At 39.7% G+C, this 20,408-nt stretch overlaps 1 protein-coding gene across 1 annotated transcript in view; it reads right to left on the reverse strand.

The window, feature by feature from the left end:
* LAMA4 (laminin subunit alpha 4) overlaps nt 1-18,012 on the reverse strand; it is a 96,591-nt gene extending 78,579 nt beyond the window's left edge. The window contains exon 1 of the mRNA XM_032185449.1: nt 17,354-18,012. Within this exon, the coding sequence (XP_032041340.1) occupies nt 17,354-17,554 (201 nt within the window). The 5' untranslated portion in view covers nt 17,555-18,012. The remainder of the gene's footprint in view (nt 1-17,353) is intronic.
* Nucleotides 18,013-20,408: the final 2,396 nt, after the last annotated feature.

Consider the following 20,408-nt stretch of genomic DNA (forward strand, 5'->3'; position numbering starts at 1 on the left):
AGTGTTCTCTGTGGTTACATCTGCCTTTGCCAACTAGAAAAAGGGCAAGGCATGGCTTCAGACAGTGGCTTATGAACATCCATGCTGACTGGTGGTTCATTTTCTGCCTTGATCTTGCTCTTTGACAGACTGCTCTTTTCCTGACAATGTCCAGGCACAGCTTACAACATAGCATCTCTTAGGACATGTTCCTATGAGGCAGCATGTCTGGGACTGCTCTTTTTGGGCAAACACAGAGAGAGTTTAAGCATGTGGACATGTGCTGCGTTATGCTACTCGACTAGGCAGTCCCCAGACTGTTTTATTCAGTAATTTAGATGTAGCTGTTGACTCTGCATCAATGGTAAGAAAACATGGCATGTTTCTTTAGTTAGTACTGGAACTTGTGACTTTTCTGTGAACATATAAAAACACAAAGGGTCTCTTTCTTCTGCAATAAAAGGCACCTTGGATCCTCACCAATGTTAGTTAATTCCCGAACTCTTTCTTGAGTGCTGGGATACACACAGAGAGGTGGATTCAGGGTTAAATGATCTACATTAAGTAAATTCAGCCTTTGTTATATTCCTGATACTCATGACTTCCAGTCTTGGACCAGGGACCCCACTGCATTTGACCCAGAACAAAACCAGAAGCAGAAGATGGTGCATGCCTCCAGGATCATTGTAAAAGAGGATACAGATGGTTCACTGGGGGCACTGAAGCTGAAGAACAGCACTCCAAGTAGCAGTCACATGTTTTCACATCAACTGCCAAGTCACTACTAAGTTTAGTGTTGCCCAAGACTTGGTTGTAGCTGGCTAGGAGTGTTACTCGCTTTGCTACTAGAGATAGAGTCAAAAGGCAAACTGCTTTTCAGGTCTGAGAAGGATCCTCTGTGGGCTATGAATGTTCAGACCTGAAGGCAAGGATAAAACACTATAGTGTTACTTAGTAGATTTTCACTTTAAAATCAGTTCAGGGCAGTGAAAGTGAATGCAACCTGGTCACATTTAAATTGTATAAACTCACAGGTCTGTGATGAAATTAAAATTACCTTAATTAACTAATTTCCTAGACCTATTAAAATACAAAGAATTTCTATCCTTTGTCATAAGCACTTGTATTTTATGTACAACAGTGTTTTTTTTTTTTTTAATTCCATGAGGCAAAAATGCTCTTTTTTTTTTTTGTTTTGTTTTGTTTTGTTTCTCACAACCCCTCACATTACTTCTTCATATGTCAAGAGGCTAGATAAATGTTTGTAGCATGGGAAGGGAAGGGAAGGGAAGGGAAGGGAAGGGAAGGGAAGGGAAGGGAAGGGAAGGGAAGGGAAGCTACTTCAACAATATCAAGATTTGCCCCAGAGCCTAGGGAAAAGAGAAAAATGTTGCTCCTGATATAAGGAGATACAGACATAGTATCATCTATTGAAACCTGTCAGAATCAGAGATGTGAGTAAATAAAGCACATTTTCATTGCATTGATGAAAAGAATCAGACAAATTGAGCAAAGTGATGTATTCTTCCCTTTCTGACAGCGTCACATCAAGATGTAATGTTTTTTTCTGGATAGTAGGGTTTAGCTAAACAGAAGTTTAGGATTCAACATAACACTGATTCCGTGAAATCTTTGGCTATACAGGGGTGAATGAATACTCTAAATATACTTTACCCATTTTAAAATTTGTGGGTCTGTATGTAATAGAGACCAAACTGCTGTACAAAAAGTACATGGCATTGCCATGGAAACAATACTGCTCTCTGGGGACATTTCTCAACCCAACCCAAACATGCTTGTTTTTGTTTATTTTATATATCTTTGTGTGTGTGTGTGTGTGTGTGAGAGAGAGAGAGAGAGAGAGAGAGCGTGTATTTAGAATTGGCAGCCACAGTACTGGAGCCTTTTTGAAGATTGTTTGCTTAGGCCAATTTGAGATAAATAGCCTACTGCCCTTCCTAAAAATAAAAACGTTTTCCTGTTTGAATATCTTCTGGTAATTTTATTTCTTTCTTTATTATTTTTTTTTAAATTAGAGAATTACACAAACAGCTCTGAGAAAGTAGTCCTCTACTGTATATTTGATTTGATGCTTTTCCAAGTTTCTCTGGTTCCTTCAGAATAGGTAGAACTCTTTTCTAAAGAGATTCCTAGTTTTTGCCACCTACAATAGAATCTTCCTGCTCAGAAATGCTCAATCCCTAGCTAAGTCAAATTTTTAGCATTCAGCAGGTCCCACCTGGCTTGTCTATGTCAGCAATGAAGACAGGCCCAGACTGATCCTCAGAAGACCTCCTTGCCCCAGATGCAGCTCTGTGCTAGCACAGCTGTGGCTGTGTGAGTGTAGGGCCGTCCTGGCCAGCAACCTTCACAGCTGAGCAGCAGGACTGTGTGTTTAGGAAACCCAAGCCACAGCAGGCCAGGAGTCAGCAATTTGGAGATGTCCACATGGGAAGAAGCCAGCTAGACTTCCTTTGTGTGTTTTAATTTCTTTTACATGAAAATGTGTCTAAAGTAGGTCAGCTGTGCCTGTTGATTGCTGCTGACTGCGAAGGGAGACTTCAAAGCTAGCTCAGGTGTATAGACTGAATCACCCAAGCAATTCTGTCACTACATTTGAGTTTGCTTGATTCTAGGCAGTTCAGAGTGTGATCTTGGGATGTTTCCCTTCATCAAGGTTGTCTCTCCTGATATTTACTACTAGCTTTCAAAGGGAGCTCTGTTATATTACCCTGCCCTGGTGCTACTTTCTCCATTGAATACTTGTGCATTCAAAAATCTGCAAATAAAATATTTTCAGCCTGTCTCTGAGACATGTTTTCCTCCTTGGGAGTAGAAGCAGAAAGCATAATATATGTTAACACCTTTGGAAATCTATAATTTTTAGGAAGAGCTTTATAATACCTCCAGACATTTGGTATCTGGGAATTGTTCTTATTGCTGCTAGTAACTCAGTCCCATCTCAACTGGATGGGTTTGGAGAGCACTGAACATATTTAAGAAAGAAATCTGTAAGCAATTATTATTAAGAGTTTGTCTTGTCACCTGAGATACTCTGTGCTCACTGCAAACAGGGACTTTTGTTCTAAGACATGGCTGTGAGATACAAGATCATCCCATTTTACAAAGAACAAAACTGATCCCTGGCATCATGTGAAGGCTGTCACATTCATTACCAGCTCAATCCTCAATTTTGGATGCATCTTAGAAGGAGAGTTCTGAATTGTTGTGAGTGACTCGGACAATCTGCGGAGCTTGTGATTGGCAGCTCCTTGAAGCATGACCCCATTCTAAGGACATCATTTGGCTCCCTCCAAAAGGCACACTTCTTACTGCAATAAAAATACTGCTTGGCCAAACTGGGATGTAGATAAACAAAGGGTTTGTTCCCTAGAGATCCTAGCTCTAAACCACTCTGGGTAGGCACAAATTGTACAGCTTATCATGTTTGGAAAGCATTAACTACAAAGCTTTCTTTTTTACCTCATACAGATATGAGAGTCTACTTATGGTGTTTCATTCAGCAAGAAAGTACTGAGGGCATCAACATGACTTCTACATCTGCTTCTCAGATCAAAGCATAATTGACGTCCAGTACTTTTAAAAATCCAGACTGCAAATTGCAGGCTGATGGACATTTGACCATTCCTTTCTCCCTGGGAGCAGAATAACAGACGTTTCAAATTCCTTAGGTCAAAGACATGTTATTCATGAGTGTAGACACAAAGATTTAGTTCTTCTTCAGTCTGCTGGGAAACTTCATGCAAACAAAAAGAGCCGCAATAACACTGTGCCCCACTGTCCTGACCTTCCTGCCTTTAGTGACCTGCAGGAGAAATCCCTTTCCATTTGTTGCCAAAATCCAAAATTTAATAGTTGTACGGTATACACTATGTGCTACTGCAGCTCAGTGCCAAAGCAAGCTATTGGTGAGCAAAGTCCTCAGGAGCCCTGGGCTTTTTGCCCTCTTACACAGCTACCATTCACTTTTACAGATCTCAGGCAAGGTGCTTAGCCACTGAATGCTATATTTTGGCTCAAGCATTCTGCATGCATGGTTATTAGGAGTTTCTTATGACTGGAGAGGATTTCAACGGTGTGTGAGTACACGAGGATGGGCAAGGGTTAACTGTTGGGAAAAGGTACAGCTATATTTGCTCTGCAGGATCCTGGTGTTGACTCAGCCATGCTCATTGCTGCCTTGGTCTCAGAGGCACTGGATGGACTTGCAAGGTCACTAGAAAACCTACAGGCTACTCTTGCTGTGTAGGATTAGCAGATAGAAAAGTCAGCATGCATTTCCTTGTTTTCTAAATAGGCACCTGTGCTGGGCCCATCTGAGGCTGTGTTTACTGGATTAATAGGATGTTTATTAGTTAACACTGTTTTGAATGGTCCACGTGGACAATCCTTTAAGTTATTGAGATGGAGCCCTGTTTCTTGCAGGGCATTAACTGCCAAAAGCTTTTATCCCCATCTTATATCTTACTCAGCTGATGTTCTGCCTATCCAAGCAGATGTGTGATACTCCAGTATCTCAACTCAGACTTTTCCACTCTTGAGGGTGAGGAATTCACTAACTCTAGCTTACGAGCTCTTGCTTCGGATACTGGAAACGCTTTTCTACCAGATATCCCTTTGAGCTGAAAATACTGTTAACTAAGATTTGGGATGAGTTTGACTGGTACAAGATAGAACTATGCTGTCTTTTTCTGTCACCAGGAAACTATACACATTTTACAGGTAAGTAAATTGTGGAAGTTATCTGAACAGTGTGTATCATCAGGTAATCTGTCTTTCCTGTTTTGCCTAGTTAACCATGAAAGACTGTCTTGCTGGATTTCATTAGTTATATATATATATATATATATATATATATATATATATATATCACTGAACCCAGCAACAGATGTGCCAAATACCTCTGTATGATCGGACTCTTGATTCCTGTTTTCCAAAAGGGCATGGCAGTCAGTGATAGGTTCATGAAAACAGTGCTTTTAATATTATTTGGTACTTTTAATATTATTTGGTACTTTTAACATTATTTGTTATTATGTCACCATTCCTCTTCCTCACAGCTTTTATACCCTTCTGCTTTGCACATGAACATTAGACTGTTCACAAGATAACTGGCAGTGTGCAATCAAGAAATGCAGAACAAAAGTGATAGACTTTCTCCTGTAACAACTTCTACATGAGAAGCTCTAGAGGGTCGTCTCTACCTCTCAATAACTGAAAATTGTTGAGGTATCAGATAATTGTATTTAAACACTTTCATTTTTGTTACTCCTCCAGCCTACTGAGATGATCCATCTTTACAACTACATTTGATGTAACTATGTGTAGGCCATGTAGACAATGGATCTGATGGTATCAAATCCTATGTGAACTGTATGACTTGGGGTAAAATTTGTCTAAATTTTCTTTGCTTTATTTTGTTCATATTTTTGGGGGCAGGACAGAGAAAATATTTCTAGAAGATATCTTTGGGCTTTTTATATAAAAGTATTTGATGGTGGTTATAGTATTTTCCTAACCATCATTTATTGTCCTGCAGCTTTTTTACATTCATATCTACATAGCAACAAATTATCTGATTGTCAATTTCTGCTAGTTCTCAGGTCCCCCAGATTTGGATGGATTTCAACTTGCAAAAGGAGAAAGAATACATGTATTCTTATGGATAGGGACTTGTGTAGCTTCAAGTTTCCTCAAAAGCTTGGTGATTACTTGTAGCTTTGAGAGGCTTGCTGCAGACAGCTTTTTCCAGTAGGTCTGTTTATTTATAGTGAAACATTCATTAAATCCATGGCTCCTTAGTTTATATTTATAGCACACATTCACTCTAGTTTGTATTTATAGGATACCTTTTAGTTCTGTCTGTATTATGTGTCTCTCTTGTTGGCAATGAGGCTTCAATGTCACTTAAACAGTCTTACAGTCTTACATGTCACTTAAACAGCCAACCAGATGAGATGGTCTCTCATTGGCCCTTCTTGGGGGAGGCCTCTTTACTTTTCTTGGGCTGTTTCTATTCATGGCACATCAGAACATTACTCTGATGGGTTGTGGATCTCCATTTGGCCCCCATCAGTTCCCACAGCCCTTCTGCTGCTACCTTGTTCTCTGCTTATGTCCTACTGGTCCGGATTTCCATTCATCCTCTTATTCCTCTTCCCCGCTTGGCATTTCCCTGCACCTGGTTCTAGTCACTCATCCACTTCATGACATGCCCTCCACCTCCAGTCTACTAATACCTTGACAGTGATAGTTTCATTATATTAAGTCTGAAATTAACATAAGGAAAAAATACTGCTTCTCTCTGAACCGTTGAGAAACTTGTTATCTTGTTTTGGTGCATGGACTCCATTGTTCCTTACTATGTTCATAAAGACATTGAGACCCAGGAATACACATTATTCTGCTCATCTCTTGTGTGATCATTCACATTAGTCTTTTTTTCATTTTTTCCATCTGTGAAATGGAACAATGACAATAGTCCTCTTTGGAGAGGGCTTTGTTGTATTCTGATGGAAGAACTACATAATAGCTATATTTCAATAATATGAATTATTACTATTTGCACTTATGGTTTTAGGATGTTTTTTAATTCTCTTCATGGGTACACCTCATTTGTTGGCTCAAGGTAAGCTTTTTTGCTTTTGCACAATATGTACAACTGGTAAATGTATTACAGAGTTTCATGCTTCCTTGAGTTGGTGTCAAACCCAGGATGGCAAAACCAAATAAAACGGTTTGTAGAACTTCTATTAGCTCTAGTTTTCACAACATGAAGAACCTCTGTTTACCCAATGTAATCCACAATAGTAAAACAAGTCACTTCTTTTAAGAAAACTGGTCAGAACCACTAGGAATAACGAATATCCCCTCATGGGCAGACAGGTGATGACTTGTTTCCAATACCTGCAGTGAATATAAAGCTGTTGCCAGTCCAAAGGCTTCCAGTCTTTTTAATCCAGCAATGAAAGACCGTTTTTGGCTTCCAACTAAACAATCATGCTTCAAAATTATTTGCTTACTTAGACGGCACTGCTTGGCATTGTGCTGTCTTTCTTTCCCAGTTTTTGCTTCCATCCTTTCCAAGGGATAGACCACACTCTGGTATTTGAGGGCAACTTTTATGAGTGATCTGCAAGGATTTACTGCCAGAGCATACCAGATATATGAAAAGGATTAGTCAAATGGGGTAGGGAGAAAGAGAAATTATATGTATTAAAATTTCACAAGAAAAAGTGCAATTAACTTTGTAGGAGATCTTTTAAGACATTTAAGGAATTTCTGTATTCTTCACTTCACTGTCTTTGTGCTTGAACCTATAAATCCCTATGTAGTGACATTTCAGAGGGATCTTGGTCTTTCTCTGCAGAATGAGGCTCTCAGAAGTTAGTAACCAACCAATTAGCCAAACCCATTGGCCAGATATATTTTATCATCAAACTCAGAGTAAAGAGAGATGTACAGAAATCCTGCTCTACACTGCATAGTTATCCAATGTGTAGACAAAAGCAGACATCTGCTCTGCAATTTTATTTCTTCCCTGTTGACTTTTGCTAAATTTATCTGAGCTTTGAAGCCTTACAATTCTAGAGAATTAAAAACAAACAAGATTGCTTACCAGGTTCCCCTGAGGCCTCCAGGCACTATTTATAATTTCTATAAGCTTTCATTACCTCTGGTCCACAGTATCAAATTCTTCTGAACTAGAAAGGTCACATTCTAACTATTATTATTGGAGAAATTAATTTGGTGTGTGACATCATAGCCTAGCAGTTAATTGCCCCATTTCATAGGACATTACAGCTGTTAGATAACTTAATGCAAAAACCCACTCTATTGTATTTGCCATTTCAAGGGCAAAAACCTCATACAAATTAGTTCTTTGAACTTTCACATTTATTTTGAAAATTATAAACATTTCTGAGAGGAACCCATTTTTGAGCTTAGTCTCCAAAACAATATTCATGATAGATTTTATAATGACCGCTCTGATGTAGTACAGCGAATTCCTGCATTCTCTTCAATTTCTGACATAGTTAGCAATGAAAGAAGTTATTCCAGTGCTCCATTGATTCTGAAAATCAGAAATTAACCAGAAGTTGATGAAGAGTTTTGGGCATAATGCTGGTAATCTTTTTTTATCCACTTATCTTGACAGGTACCTAAATTCTAATTACATTTAATGAGATTACAAACTAAAGCAATTACGTGAATTACAAAATAACAAGCTTTCCATTTTATTTAGCTTGCAAATGTAAAAGCAAATTATTTCTTGCTGAAAGCCAATGTAAAACCCCAACATTTTTGGTATTCTTATTCATATATCTTAAATTAAATTCCAAGATATGATAAATTCAATGAAAATTAAGGCCTCACTGGGCAAATGAATCTAATAATGGGGTTTTCTAGGTAAGTGATATGAAATTCTCATTAAAACTGAAGTGGTGTCTTTTTATGAACCTCAGCAATTTGAATCTTCAAACATTAAAAAAAAGAAAAGAAAAAGCAGTGACACGAATTTTGAATCCATAAGCTTTTTCAGTAAATGAACTGTTCAGTGAATGATGAAAGAAATGAAGCCTTATTTTCTATTACTACTGTCCTTTCTCTTGTCCCTTTTGCATGGATCTCAGCATCATTCATTTTGTCTGTGTCCTCACTGTGTCCTCACCTGAGAACACAGTGTAGTGGCTCATCTGCAGACATGCATGCCATATCTGGCCAGTCTACAGCTGCTAAAGAAAACATCTAATAAATGAATTTAGTCTGATTTTCAAGCTAAACAAGAAAGACTATAAAATCTCCATCATTTATATATAGAAGAGTTTAGATTTCCTCAAAATTTACAGAAAATAATATGTTTTCTTTAAGGAAGACAGGACAAGTCTCTAACTTAATAACAATCTGAAAACTTTGCTTGTTGGCTTATCCCTGTTATCTTGTGAACAGTCTAATGTTCATGTGCAGAGCAGAAGGGTATAAATGGGAATATTTATGTGTCACCTGAAGAGTTATCAGCTGATGAGCTTCTAAAGTAGATAGTAATAGTTTTTGATGGTAATAAAGACCAGATTATGGTGCTGACAGAAACTGTCTTCCCAGAATTTTAGACAAAAAGCTCAGTGATGGCTAAAATTAAAACTAACAAGATTGAAAGCAGTTGTCCTGACTGTAGGTAGAGGGGATCCTGTTGACAGAGGGGATACAGAACAAAGTTACTTCTATTTCTCCCTGGTTCGTGGGAATATGGGTCATTGCCCATTGGTAATGCCCAAACCAATAAGCAAAGAAGAGCATAGGTAACAGACAAAAATTAGAGGGAGACTCTCTCCGTGCCCACTATCACTATATTCATGTTCCTTGAGTGGGCTTGTGCATGCCTCTGTTGTAACTGTGACAGAGCAACTGTGACTCCCCCAAAACAAGCAAAAGCTGAAAGCCAGATGGCTTTATGCAGAGCAACAGCATTATCTATTACCTTAACTAAGTATTTAACTTTAAAAAATTTCCTGTGCTGAAAATCTTTCCAGGCTGTTACCCCTTCCCCAGTCCGAATGGAAAACAAAATGCCATTCAGCCACATAGATGGGGTTGGATCCAACATAAACATTTCTCAGCTAGGCATTCTCCATAGAAGTACGTAGTCATTTTTTTCCATATACAGTGGGAAAGACAAAGCCTCTGCTTAAAAGGCATTCTCCTTCAAAAAGGGGAAGGGCTAAAATGTTTCAGCTGCCTGCAGGCTGGCTAAGGATTGGAGATTAACACCATACTCCACTCTAATGTAATTATTACAACGGCCCCTAAGTAAAAATATAGCTGTTAAACATACTTATTCTTGCAAATAGAAAGTCTGTGGCTGGAAATGTTGTTATTTGATGTTCTTCTTGCAAACAAAATGCCTAGTTATACAAGGAAAATGATTTACAAGAAAAGAGATAAATAATTTTGCTTTGTTTCCCCATTAACCACCGTCCACCCTGTCCCCATAAAACACTCACATAAATGTTCTTTATGAGTCCTGCTTTGTTCACCTGACTCCCCCAAATAAAGTGGACAAAATCAGTTGTCAAATGACAGTAGCCCCAGAGATATTTCCAGATAAACACAAAATTTTTGAAGGGGTAAAATAATAAAAATGGTCCTTAAAGCATGTATTACTGCACTTGTGGAACAATGTTAAATCTGTGATGGTAAACCCGAGGGAGGTAGTCATGGGTGACTGAAGTGCACAAATCCCTTCTGAGGGATTTGTCTGGACCTTCAGCACCTGCCCAGTTCTCCCAGGAGCACCTTTGCCAGGCACTGGTGCTCCCCAATTCTTGCCAACACTCAGGGATAGCTTTCCTAGGGCACCCAAGACTGTAGGCATTTAATAGCTGGGGAGAGGGGGAAGGTGATGCTGTGTTTTTACCCTGCTGGCCTTTTTTTTTATTTTTTTTATTTTTTATTTTTTCTGTATGCTGGGGCAGGTGCATCATAGGGTGGTAACAGGGTACAACACAGCCCAGAAATGACTCAGTTTAGACACTAGTTCCCTGTACATTTTCTTACACCTGACGCCAATGATGAAAGGCTGAATAAATTCATTCTAATTCATTTTTCGTTGGGAAGATAGAGTTTAATAATCATTCAGAGCCTTATAGTCTTAGCTAAAGTGGCTATATTTACAGATCATTTTGCAAGTTGTCCATGCAGGTAGGTTCTTTTTATTCACTAATTATTAAATTGTGTTTCAATTTAGCATTCAGGTGTGCCAGTTCTTCCCATGCTGTCTTATGTCAGAACTTAATAAATAATATTTCAGTTCTTTTTAGAATCTTGTAAACTCAGAAATGAAATTTCTACAACATTTTTTCACTAGCATCTGTTATTCTTTGGCTCATATTTAGTATCTTATTGGCTCTTGGATGTTGATTTTTTGATTTTTTGGCTCTGTTTCTTGTTGATTTGTCTTAAAAAAAAAAATATTCTTTTTTTTTTTTTTTTTTTTTTTAAGGAAATAACCATCTAAAGAATTGCATAATGAATCTAAAGAGGAATGACAAACCAGATCTCATCTACTGCAATTTAGTCAATATCTGCTTGCATTGCCAAGTATACATTGTATGTCTCCTGACAGATAGGAAAACCTCTCTGAGATCATTTAATGACAAAGAATTAGATTTCAAAAACTGTGGAGCTCTAACAGCTTTGTATACAGTACTATTCAGCAATTGTTGAATCTTGCATTAGGATGCACAACCCAAACATCTCCAGCTCATGTCAGTGTCTGAAAATGAGCTGGGATCAGATCCAAATGTTCAGGAGAACCAATTAAAATATATAACAACCAAACGTGTCTATATTTGGGTGTTTGAAAATCTAAGTCCAGAAGCAAACTGTAAATTATCAGTGGCTGGTAATACATTACTCAGAAACTAGACCTGTTTCCTTGTGAACAGTTTTTAAACATTAAGAGCTGCAATTAAAATTGTAGATATTTATTATCAGATTAAATCAGGACATGTTCTCCTTCAGAAACTAATTATTTTATTGCTTCTCATTCTTGTGCCCCTTGGAAAAACTGGGCTTTTAATTCTTTGCTTCCTTCCCATGTCATGAATAAGAGTAGGCATGAAATGCCTTTTATTGGTTTTCACAGCTCTGAAAGAGCTTTAGGGCACTTTGCTGGTACTTGCCCAAAACTTTGTGGGAACTTGCCACAGCAGGGTTTAAATAGCATTGTTCTGGTGGGTGCTTTATGCACCTTCTGGAAATGGAGAACATTTCCCACTATCCATCTACCCTGTCCTTTGGATCCATTCACTTGTGCTTCCTATGATTTAAAAGGTTTGGGGTCTGGCGGCTCTCCTCCTAGCAGCTGATTTTCATTAAAGCTTTGATGAGAAACTTAAGCTGGAATCACAAACATCTGCAGTAAAACTTCCTCCCTGCTAATAGATGTTTCTCAGAACATAACCTTGTTGTATCAGAAAAAAACAGCAGTTAGAAATCCAAAGTGCCCATTATGGGAGTTAACCTAACATAACCCTACGGGTCTGAAATGAATTCATTTAAAGATCTGCTTTTTTAAAGGTAGATGCAGTTCCTATTAGCTTAAAAGAATACAAAGATTTCTGTCAAGCTAAAACCCTTTTTGGCTCAGACCTCAGCTTTAGGTCTTCTGCTGCTTCTTTTAGTACTAGTTTGTTTTGAAGAGATTAATGCCACAAGTAAGGATCAAATTGTGCTTTCTCTAAACAGTCTGCAGGACCTCCTGTTCCAGCCCTTATGGGGGAAGGGGTGAAGGCAATTTGGTGATAGCTTGAGCATTTGTTAACAAGAGGCTAAGACTTTTGATCACCCTGTTTCAGATATTTAATGTAAGCCATTTTAGAGAGATGAGATTTTCACAGTTCCTGGGCTATTGCTTATTGCTTTAGAAATCCAGAAAGAAAGCACCTCAAATATAGTTTCTAGCTTTTGAAAATTTAGATCAGCAACTGCTGTAGAAGGCAGATGGAAAAAAAAAAAGATTGTTAAACATGTCATTTTATTGTGCAAGCCCCATAACAGTTAACTTTACTTATGTCTCTTATGGTAAATAACTATTTTTTGCCGTGACTGTGACAATCACTTCCTTTAAAGGACTTCTCTTCTTCTGCCTCTCTACCCTTCCCCTGAGCCAAAAACACTGATGCTGGAAAGTTTTCCTCTTCCATCCATCCAACAATATCATGCCTTCCTTCACTATAGGAATTGGCTTCCTGCCTTGTTCCAACTACTTCAGATATTCTTTAGCCTTAAGACTTTAGATTATCTCATTCTTACTCTATTTTTTTTTTTCCTCTCCTGCATCTTCTTGCTTTAGTTTTCTTCCTTTCCCTCTAATTGCTTCCCTTCTTTCCACAGAGGAAGTTTCAGTTCATCTTTTTATTTTGCTTGGCAAATGTCTCTACAGAGTGTTTTCTCTCTCTTCCATTATTCCATTAATCCTTCCCAAACTGATCTTTTATACTGGTCTCTCTTCACTATGGTCTTGGACCTCCTGTAGTCATTTACATCAGAATTAGATGAATCTTCATCTGGATATCACCTTACATTCATTTTACATTAAAGTGAGTGACTACACAATGTGAATCAAAGGGAAACTTTTGCCTTGTTCTCCAGTATTTGAAGTATTGCCCCATTGTTTACTCTCACCTTAGACTTTGTACTCCTCCACTGTTTATGAGCAGCTTTGCTCCCACCGGGGAACAAAATCTGCATCTATACAATTAAAATCATCATGTCAGTGGAATTTGCAAGCATAAATGTTGACTGTGGCAGGCTTCAGATCCAAACAGTAATGTATTACCTATCTCTTATTTTAAAGGCATGTGTTTGACAGTGGGATATAAATGTTCTCAAAAGTTAGCTCTGATTTTCAGTTTTGTCCCTGTGCCTCAACAAAACTAGATGTGTCCCACTGCCCCATTTCCCTCTGTCCTATCCAGGCTGACATGTGGAACTTCAAAACAAAGATGTTTGCCACTCAATTGTTTGCTTTTGTTTGTGGTTGGACTGTCAGTTTGAGATCTTTGTCTTCCACCTCTGATGAAACTTCCTTATAAATTATTTTAATCTGTCCATATTTGGAAAAATCAGTCTTTAACTTAATACCAGCAATCGTAGCTGGGTTACACTGGTGAACTGGGTCCAGCACTTTGGGCTCACTGTCTCTCATTTTCTCCCCATATACACTAGGATTGCAGCACTCTAACATCTCCCCTGCCTTGTTGTGTTCCTAAGCCAAGGACCTTAATCCTCCTAAATAGCACCTGGGCAATGTGAGTACTTGACAGAGTGCTTTGCATCTTGTTCTGCCTCTTGATAGACAATCCAACACAACTGGATAAATTTTCCACTGCTTAATTACCTCTAAAATTAAAATTTACAACTAACCTTTAGTCTGAACACAGTCACTTTCAATTTCCACTTGCTGCATATGATTGCATCTTCATACATTAAATGAACCAGCCTATCATTAAACATTCGTTGCTTGTGTATGTGCTTACACAATTAATTCACTTTTTTTTTTTTTTTTTCTTAATCTTCCTCTGAGCTAAGCAGGTTGAATTCTAGAATCTCTCAGTTACCTTTAAATTCCTAGCAATTTGATCCTTCTCATGATACTTTTTGGAATAATGTTCATCAATCCATAAGCGTTCTTCTTGAAACAGAGGCACAGAGCTAGAGACATTATTCCATGATGACAGTTACTAGTGCTTATTATGCAGGAAACATTACGTTTCATTGGGTGGAATCTAGTCAAGTTAATTTAAACAGTCCTGAAGGAAGAACCAACATAGCCCTTGCAGGTGAAGAGGCTCCTTTGAAAGCTTCCAGAGAAGACCACTAAGAATTATAGGATTTAAAAAAACATAGTGTCTCCATTACCATATGGGAAATTTGGTCTTGTATTTGAATACGATACCTCATTCAAACCGAAAAAGTCTAAGCACAGGTTATGTGCCTAAATTATGTGCACTGGATCCCAGTTACATATTGATTTACAGCCAGGGCACCAACGTATTAGGTATTGCCTGAGGTCCTACTCAAACTCACAGTCCACTTTGTGATGGGGTACAGTATATTAGCATGGCATTGAAAATGTAGTCAGTCTCTTTTTTGCCATAAAGAGGCTTTCATTCAAATCCAAGGCACAGGAAAGCTCCATATTAGCATTAATTCTGAATATTTTAAACCACTTCTCTAACTTCAAGATTGCCAAACATGGAAAAGGAAGAGAAGTGGAAAACTAAAAAATATACACTAAAATGCTTGTTTACATTAACTGGGGTTGCATGTTCTTCAGTAGGTTCATAATTATGAACTCTTACCAGAAGTTAAGAACATCACACCAGTTACAGCTTGCAAACTCTCACCAGTACTATTACAGACCTCACAGATTTCTGAAGATGATATGAAGAGCAGAATAATGTGTGGGTCCAATTCTGTCCATCACCTGCTCCACATGCTGAAATACCATACTTTTTGTCTGCCATAGTCTACGCTCTGCCTTTACAGCAGCACATTTGGCTTTGCGGTTGAGTGGCACCACAGCCTACCATAAAGGTCTGTGTAGTTCTTGAGCTCTGCCTCAGTAACCAGCCCCCTTGTATAACTTGGCACTATTCAACATGACTAACAGCCTCTGTGTGCCTGGGAGAGCTATGGGCCTGAGTCAATATTTAGACGACAGAGCTGAATCAAGCCGTGCTGTGTAAGGGAGTTTATACTGCGGTTCACTGTGAGCTGTGGGTTAAGAACTTGGGCTTGGAGAAGGCTAACTCCGAACTGCTGTGATAAGTCCTGTTCCCAGGGCTGGATGAGGGATAGTGGGCCGCAGGAGGGGGAAAGTCTCTGATGGCTGGAGAAAATGCTCCTTCCTGGCAAGAGACTACCGAATTAATTCTCTGGCCACCGTGTCAATCTCTGGGCTTAGGGTAGGTTCCCCAGCTGCCGTTACCAACTTGTGGATTGATGGGCAGGGGGTTCTTACTGCTAGAGAGACATCAGCCTTGACCCCAGAGGGAATCCTACTGGACTTCAGAGGAAGTTGCCATGGAGGTGGGTCCTGAAATGAAATTATGGGGTGCATCTGCAGGCAGCAAGGGACCCTGAGCTCCTTCCTCATGAAACCATAACTTCTTGCACTCAAGGACCTTGGCATGACTACTGCAGGCAGCAGCATCCATTTGTAACATGGGATCTGAACAGTGTAAAAGTTACCATTGCATGGGGCTGAAATAAACTGCTGAAAGGAACACCAGTTAGTAGGCCTATAAGATCAGACTGTACAAATGAAACTTTAGGGGTAATTGGGATGGGTGATGGGAACTGGTATTCCTTTATAATGTTCAATATATCCCACAACACTTTCCTAAGGTAAAGCCTATTGACATGACTTATGGGAACAATGTACCACATAATCATATTGAGAAAGGCTATTAATCGCTTATGTCCATTATCCCATGGAATCTAGCTACAAAACCCCTTCGGCTCCTAAATCTGGCTTTTAATTCAGGCAGTTTCCATTTTGTAAGCAACAGGTGGCAACACGGCCTCCCAGGGGCTGATCCCAGGCCGGTGGAGAAGGGATGTACATCCCACAGCATGGAGCCTGTCCAAGTCCCCAATGGCTCCTTAGAGCCCTTACACCGAGCAGAGCAGAGTTTAGTCTCCAATTTTCTCACACAGGTCATGTTTCTCAGTGGGTCCCTCGCAGGGTGAGCAGGCGTTCTGGGAGGCTGTGCAGCTGCTTGGAGGCACAGCAGCGTGGGGATGAGCTCTGCCCAGCGCTGTGGTAACCTCGACCCTCTGAAAGGCTTGTACATTTATTTCCATGGCTATTAGTTCTGGTAATTGGAGTATGGGGGGATGGAAGGGAGGGGAGATTAGCCTTCTGGTATAAGAGATTGTGATCTTGATATTGTCATGCTGACATGTCTGTGCTAATCGCACCTCATTTTTGGATGTTATGCTATAAGAACTACTCCTTCTCTTCCCATGACCTTATGTAACTCAATTTGCCTCCTACTTTGCATCTCCCACGCATGAGACATTACTGTATCCCCCTCTCAGAGTATGCTGGAGTAATTTATTGTTTTCTCAAGCTTTATTTTTGAATAGTTCATTCCAGATGATAGAATGAGAAGTATCAACCAATCCCCACATACAGGGACTGCAGGAAAATTTTCCACAGTCAAATTACTTTTCAGATCTCTCTAATTTCATTTGTCACTAATCCCAACCTCGTATTTTTTGGAAAGCTTAATATCTCTGCAGGTGTTTTCTCTGCAGGCAGTTTCCTACACACACTTGATTTATTATCCTTGCTCTCATCACCAGAAAGAACTTCAGATTTTGGAGGTGGATGGTATTCAGAGACAGAAGTACAAAACTCTTGAGTATGGTGTTTGCCCCCAGAAGAGAGACTCTGGAAATTTAAGTGAGCTAAAATCCCAGGCAATACACGGAGCAAGCAGAAAAGTGTTGTGACAATTAACCCTTGTAAAACAGCTCTGTTTGGACAGGCCTGCTTAGTTATGTTGGCAGGAAAGTCAGAGACGTGCTAAGCTGGTCTCACTGCAGAGTACAGCAGCAGTCTGCTCGCAGCAGGCATGGCATGTGTACATTTTGAAGTCCTGAGCTGTATCTCTCTAGTCTCCAAATGCAGTGTCTCAGACCCCCCGCAAAAAAAAAAAAATTCTCCGGTATCGCTTTAAGGATCGAATGATTAAGCTAACGTTAACCAGATGGGAACTTCAACACAGACAGATGAAAGCAGGAAAGCGCAGACACCAGAGAGAGAACGCAGTTACTGTACCTCAGCAAAAGGCACCCAGCTTCCAGTAGCTACTGCCTGCTGCTGCCCTCTGATAACAGTGGCTTCGTGCACGCTGACCGCTGAGCTACCTTCAATGTCAAACTGAAAGGCGCCTCCCGAGCTCGAGGCTGTGCTGGAGGAGAAGCATCTCAAAAAGAATAATATTGGAAAAAACAGGGGCCAGGCGGAGATCAAAGCCATTTCCTCCCCTCACATCCAGAAGTGGTCTTCTAGCGTCTTAGTAATTGTTTACCCTCTTCTGCAATCAGCCCCCCTTGGCTTAGTGGTGCCTCAGTTATTTTAACTTTCAGTGTTCAGTTTCCAGATGTGGCACTTCAAGGCAGTCTAACCAGATCCTTATTTAAAAGGGAAAAAAAAAAAAAAAAGGAAGGGAAGAAAAGCGCTTTTGCTGCCTCCCTCGTTCACTCTCTGTGCCTGTGGCTCCTCTTTTTCCCCAGAGGCTCCAGCTCAATAACATACAGATGGGCAGTGCTTAAGCAGAGAGTGTCAAACGGAGATTGTATTCCAGGAAAGCACCGCTGGCTCCCCAGCCACCTTATCTCCCCCTGTCAGGATACAGACTGACTCTGTGCTCAGTGCTCTGGCTTCCTTCACATGTTCACATCGTTCTCTTTTTACCTTTCGTGCCCAGACCCTCCCACTCAAACTTTGCTGTTCAGAAAGTGAGGTCAGCCTTTCCTCCCCCTGCGCCACCCCCACAACCCTGCCTGGGCACCATCGACCCCTCTGCACCAAGCAGGGGCTCTTGTGACAGCTATTTTTTTAAATTTTTATTTTTTAACATCTCCAGTTTATTCAGTGGAACGCAGGAAGGTGCCAAATTTATTAAAAAGCCTCTCGACCAACCTTTTCTTTTGGCTTGGGGGAGGGGAGGCTGTGGGCGGGAGGAGGAGGAGGAGGAGGGAGGCAGCCTGGCTGTGCCATGGGCTAATAGGGCGAAGTGGTTGCTCTAACATGCTTCATTGAAATCCTTTTCCTCAAGCCCACCTCTCAGCTTCTCGGCTTGTGAAAAAGAATATCGTTCACTGCAATTTTGGAAAATGACTTCATTACTCAGACTCATGAACTTTTATTTACAAAGAGCATCTTGTATTCCTTTTTCAAGAGATGCTTTGTGAGGCCCTGCTAACAAGGCTTGCAGTGTATGAAAGCAAGCTGAATATATTGCCCACAGCTGACCTAATTTTATGATTCCAATCTCAAAAAGATAACGTAAAAATCTTCCTAGGTTTTGGGACAAAGAGAGGATGTAATTATACTAAAGTGCACCATGCCTGTCAGCATCACATTCTTTAGAGGTCCTGTTTTAAGGGATTTGTAACACCACTGTACTAGAGATTGGCTTATCATGCTTCCTTCTAGGAGTGGGTTCCCTCTTTCTCCCTTCCTCTCACTTTTTGTATCTGATTGAAGACGTTATTAAACAAGATTAAGCTGCCAATTGAGATTAAGGATAAAATTTCTTTGGTTATCTATGAGTTTCTGCATACCTGTAGGCAAAGAATTGGGCCCATAAATGCTGTACATGTGTCACAGAGACAACAAATAAGTTAACAACCAAGAAGCTTTCTATATTTCAGAAATGTGAGCAAGAAGACAAAGCTGTGCAACCCAAGGCTGTGAGGTTCAGCACCAAGGTTTGTAGGAGGAAGCAAAACATGGCCAAGGTGGTTGCAGGTAATTCCATCCTGAGCATATGGGAGACATCCCTCCGTAGTCTGGATCTGATATAGCAGCAAGTATGCTGCCTCCCAGGATCCTGATGTTGAGATGTTATTGGAGGCTGCCAGGAGTTTTCTATCTCTTCCTTCTAATGGAAGCTCTGGGAATGGCCTGGAGCTGGTCCAAAGGTTCATGGAGAAAAAGACAAGGGAGGCTCCAGGCAGTGACCCTGTGTGGCTCCCCTTAAGCATCCTGCTGTAGGAGCAAGTTCCATGTGTAAAGATAACACTTAAAGCAGGAGAAAGAGGGAGAATAAAACATCTTGATGGCAAAAAGCAGAATCACTACTAATGTGGTGGCAACGAAAATTTAAAACTGCCCAGTGAATTGTGCAGCAAATGACTAGAATATGTGTTAGGGAGGAACTGTTGAGAAAACAACAGTGAACGATAGCTTGGGGAATAGTTACTTAAAGTTTATAAACAGGTGGATGGGAAAAACAGGAAAGCCATATCTCCATATTTCTGGCAGGCAATCTTCAGCAAGTTTAGATACTTCAGAAGAAATTTGTTTTACCTAATAGAAAAAAGAATTGAAAAAAGTAGGTGGCCTGTTAAAAAAAAAAAAAAAGAAAAAAAAAAGACATGAATTAGAAAGATGGAGAATACAAGACTTGGTCAAACTGTGAGCTCTTTCAAGACCTGGAGCTCTAGAAAGAAATGGGGGAAATTGACACTACATCTGAGCACAGGAAAAACATACTGGGACAAAAGCTGAAAGCTAAAGGCAGAAAACGAGTTGTAATTTTAAAGACAATAGGTATGAGAAGAAGATGTAGGACATTCTTAGTCAGCGTCCAGCAAAGAAGGAAAGTTATCAATAGAGAAATCTGACAAATTAAAGTGTTAAAGGTGGAAGAATGAATTAAATGGTTTCTTGAGGGTTATCCAAACTCTATGACCTTTAGATTTCCTAGGAAGTCATTAGCTCTTAAGGTTTTGGCTCTAGACAACAAGATTTCTAATTCTAGCAGAACAAAAAAATAAGGTGTAGCACTGTTTTTGTACAATTGCTTTTGGCTACTTTTCTTTTCTTTCTTTTTTTTTTTTTTTTTCTTTTTTTTTCTTTTTCCCTAGATTGCAGCAATGAAAAAAAGATTCCTCCCAGTTTTCACAATTTTGAAGTTATGCTTCACTGATAACAAGAACATTTTCAGATAATTTCAATAAATGAAATTTCAGAATAGAAGACTTTAAAGGAGTTCCTATTTAAAAAAAGAAGAAAAGGAGAAAAAGAAAAAGGTGATTTGCAGAATCTATAAGGTTTCTTTGTGTCTTTTCATCTACCTAATGAAGTGGATTTGGTACAGTTT

This window comes from Aythya fuligula, chromosome 3, assembly GCF_009819795.1.
Source record: "Aythya fuligula isolate bAytFul2 chromosome 3, bAytFul2.pri, whole genome shotgun sequence".
Lineage (NCBI taxonomy): Eukaryota > Metazoa > Chordata > Aves > Anseriformes > Anatidae > Aythya > Aythya fuligula.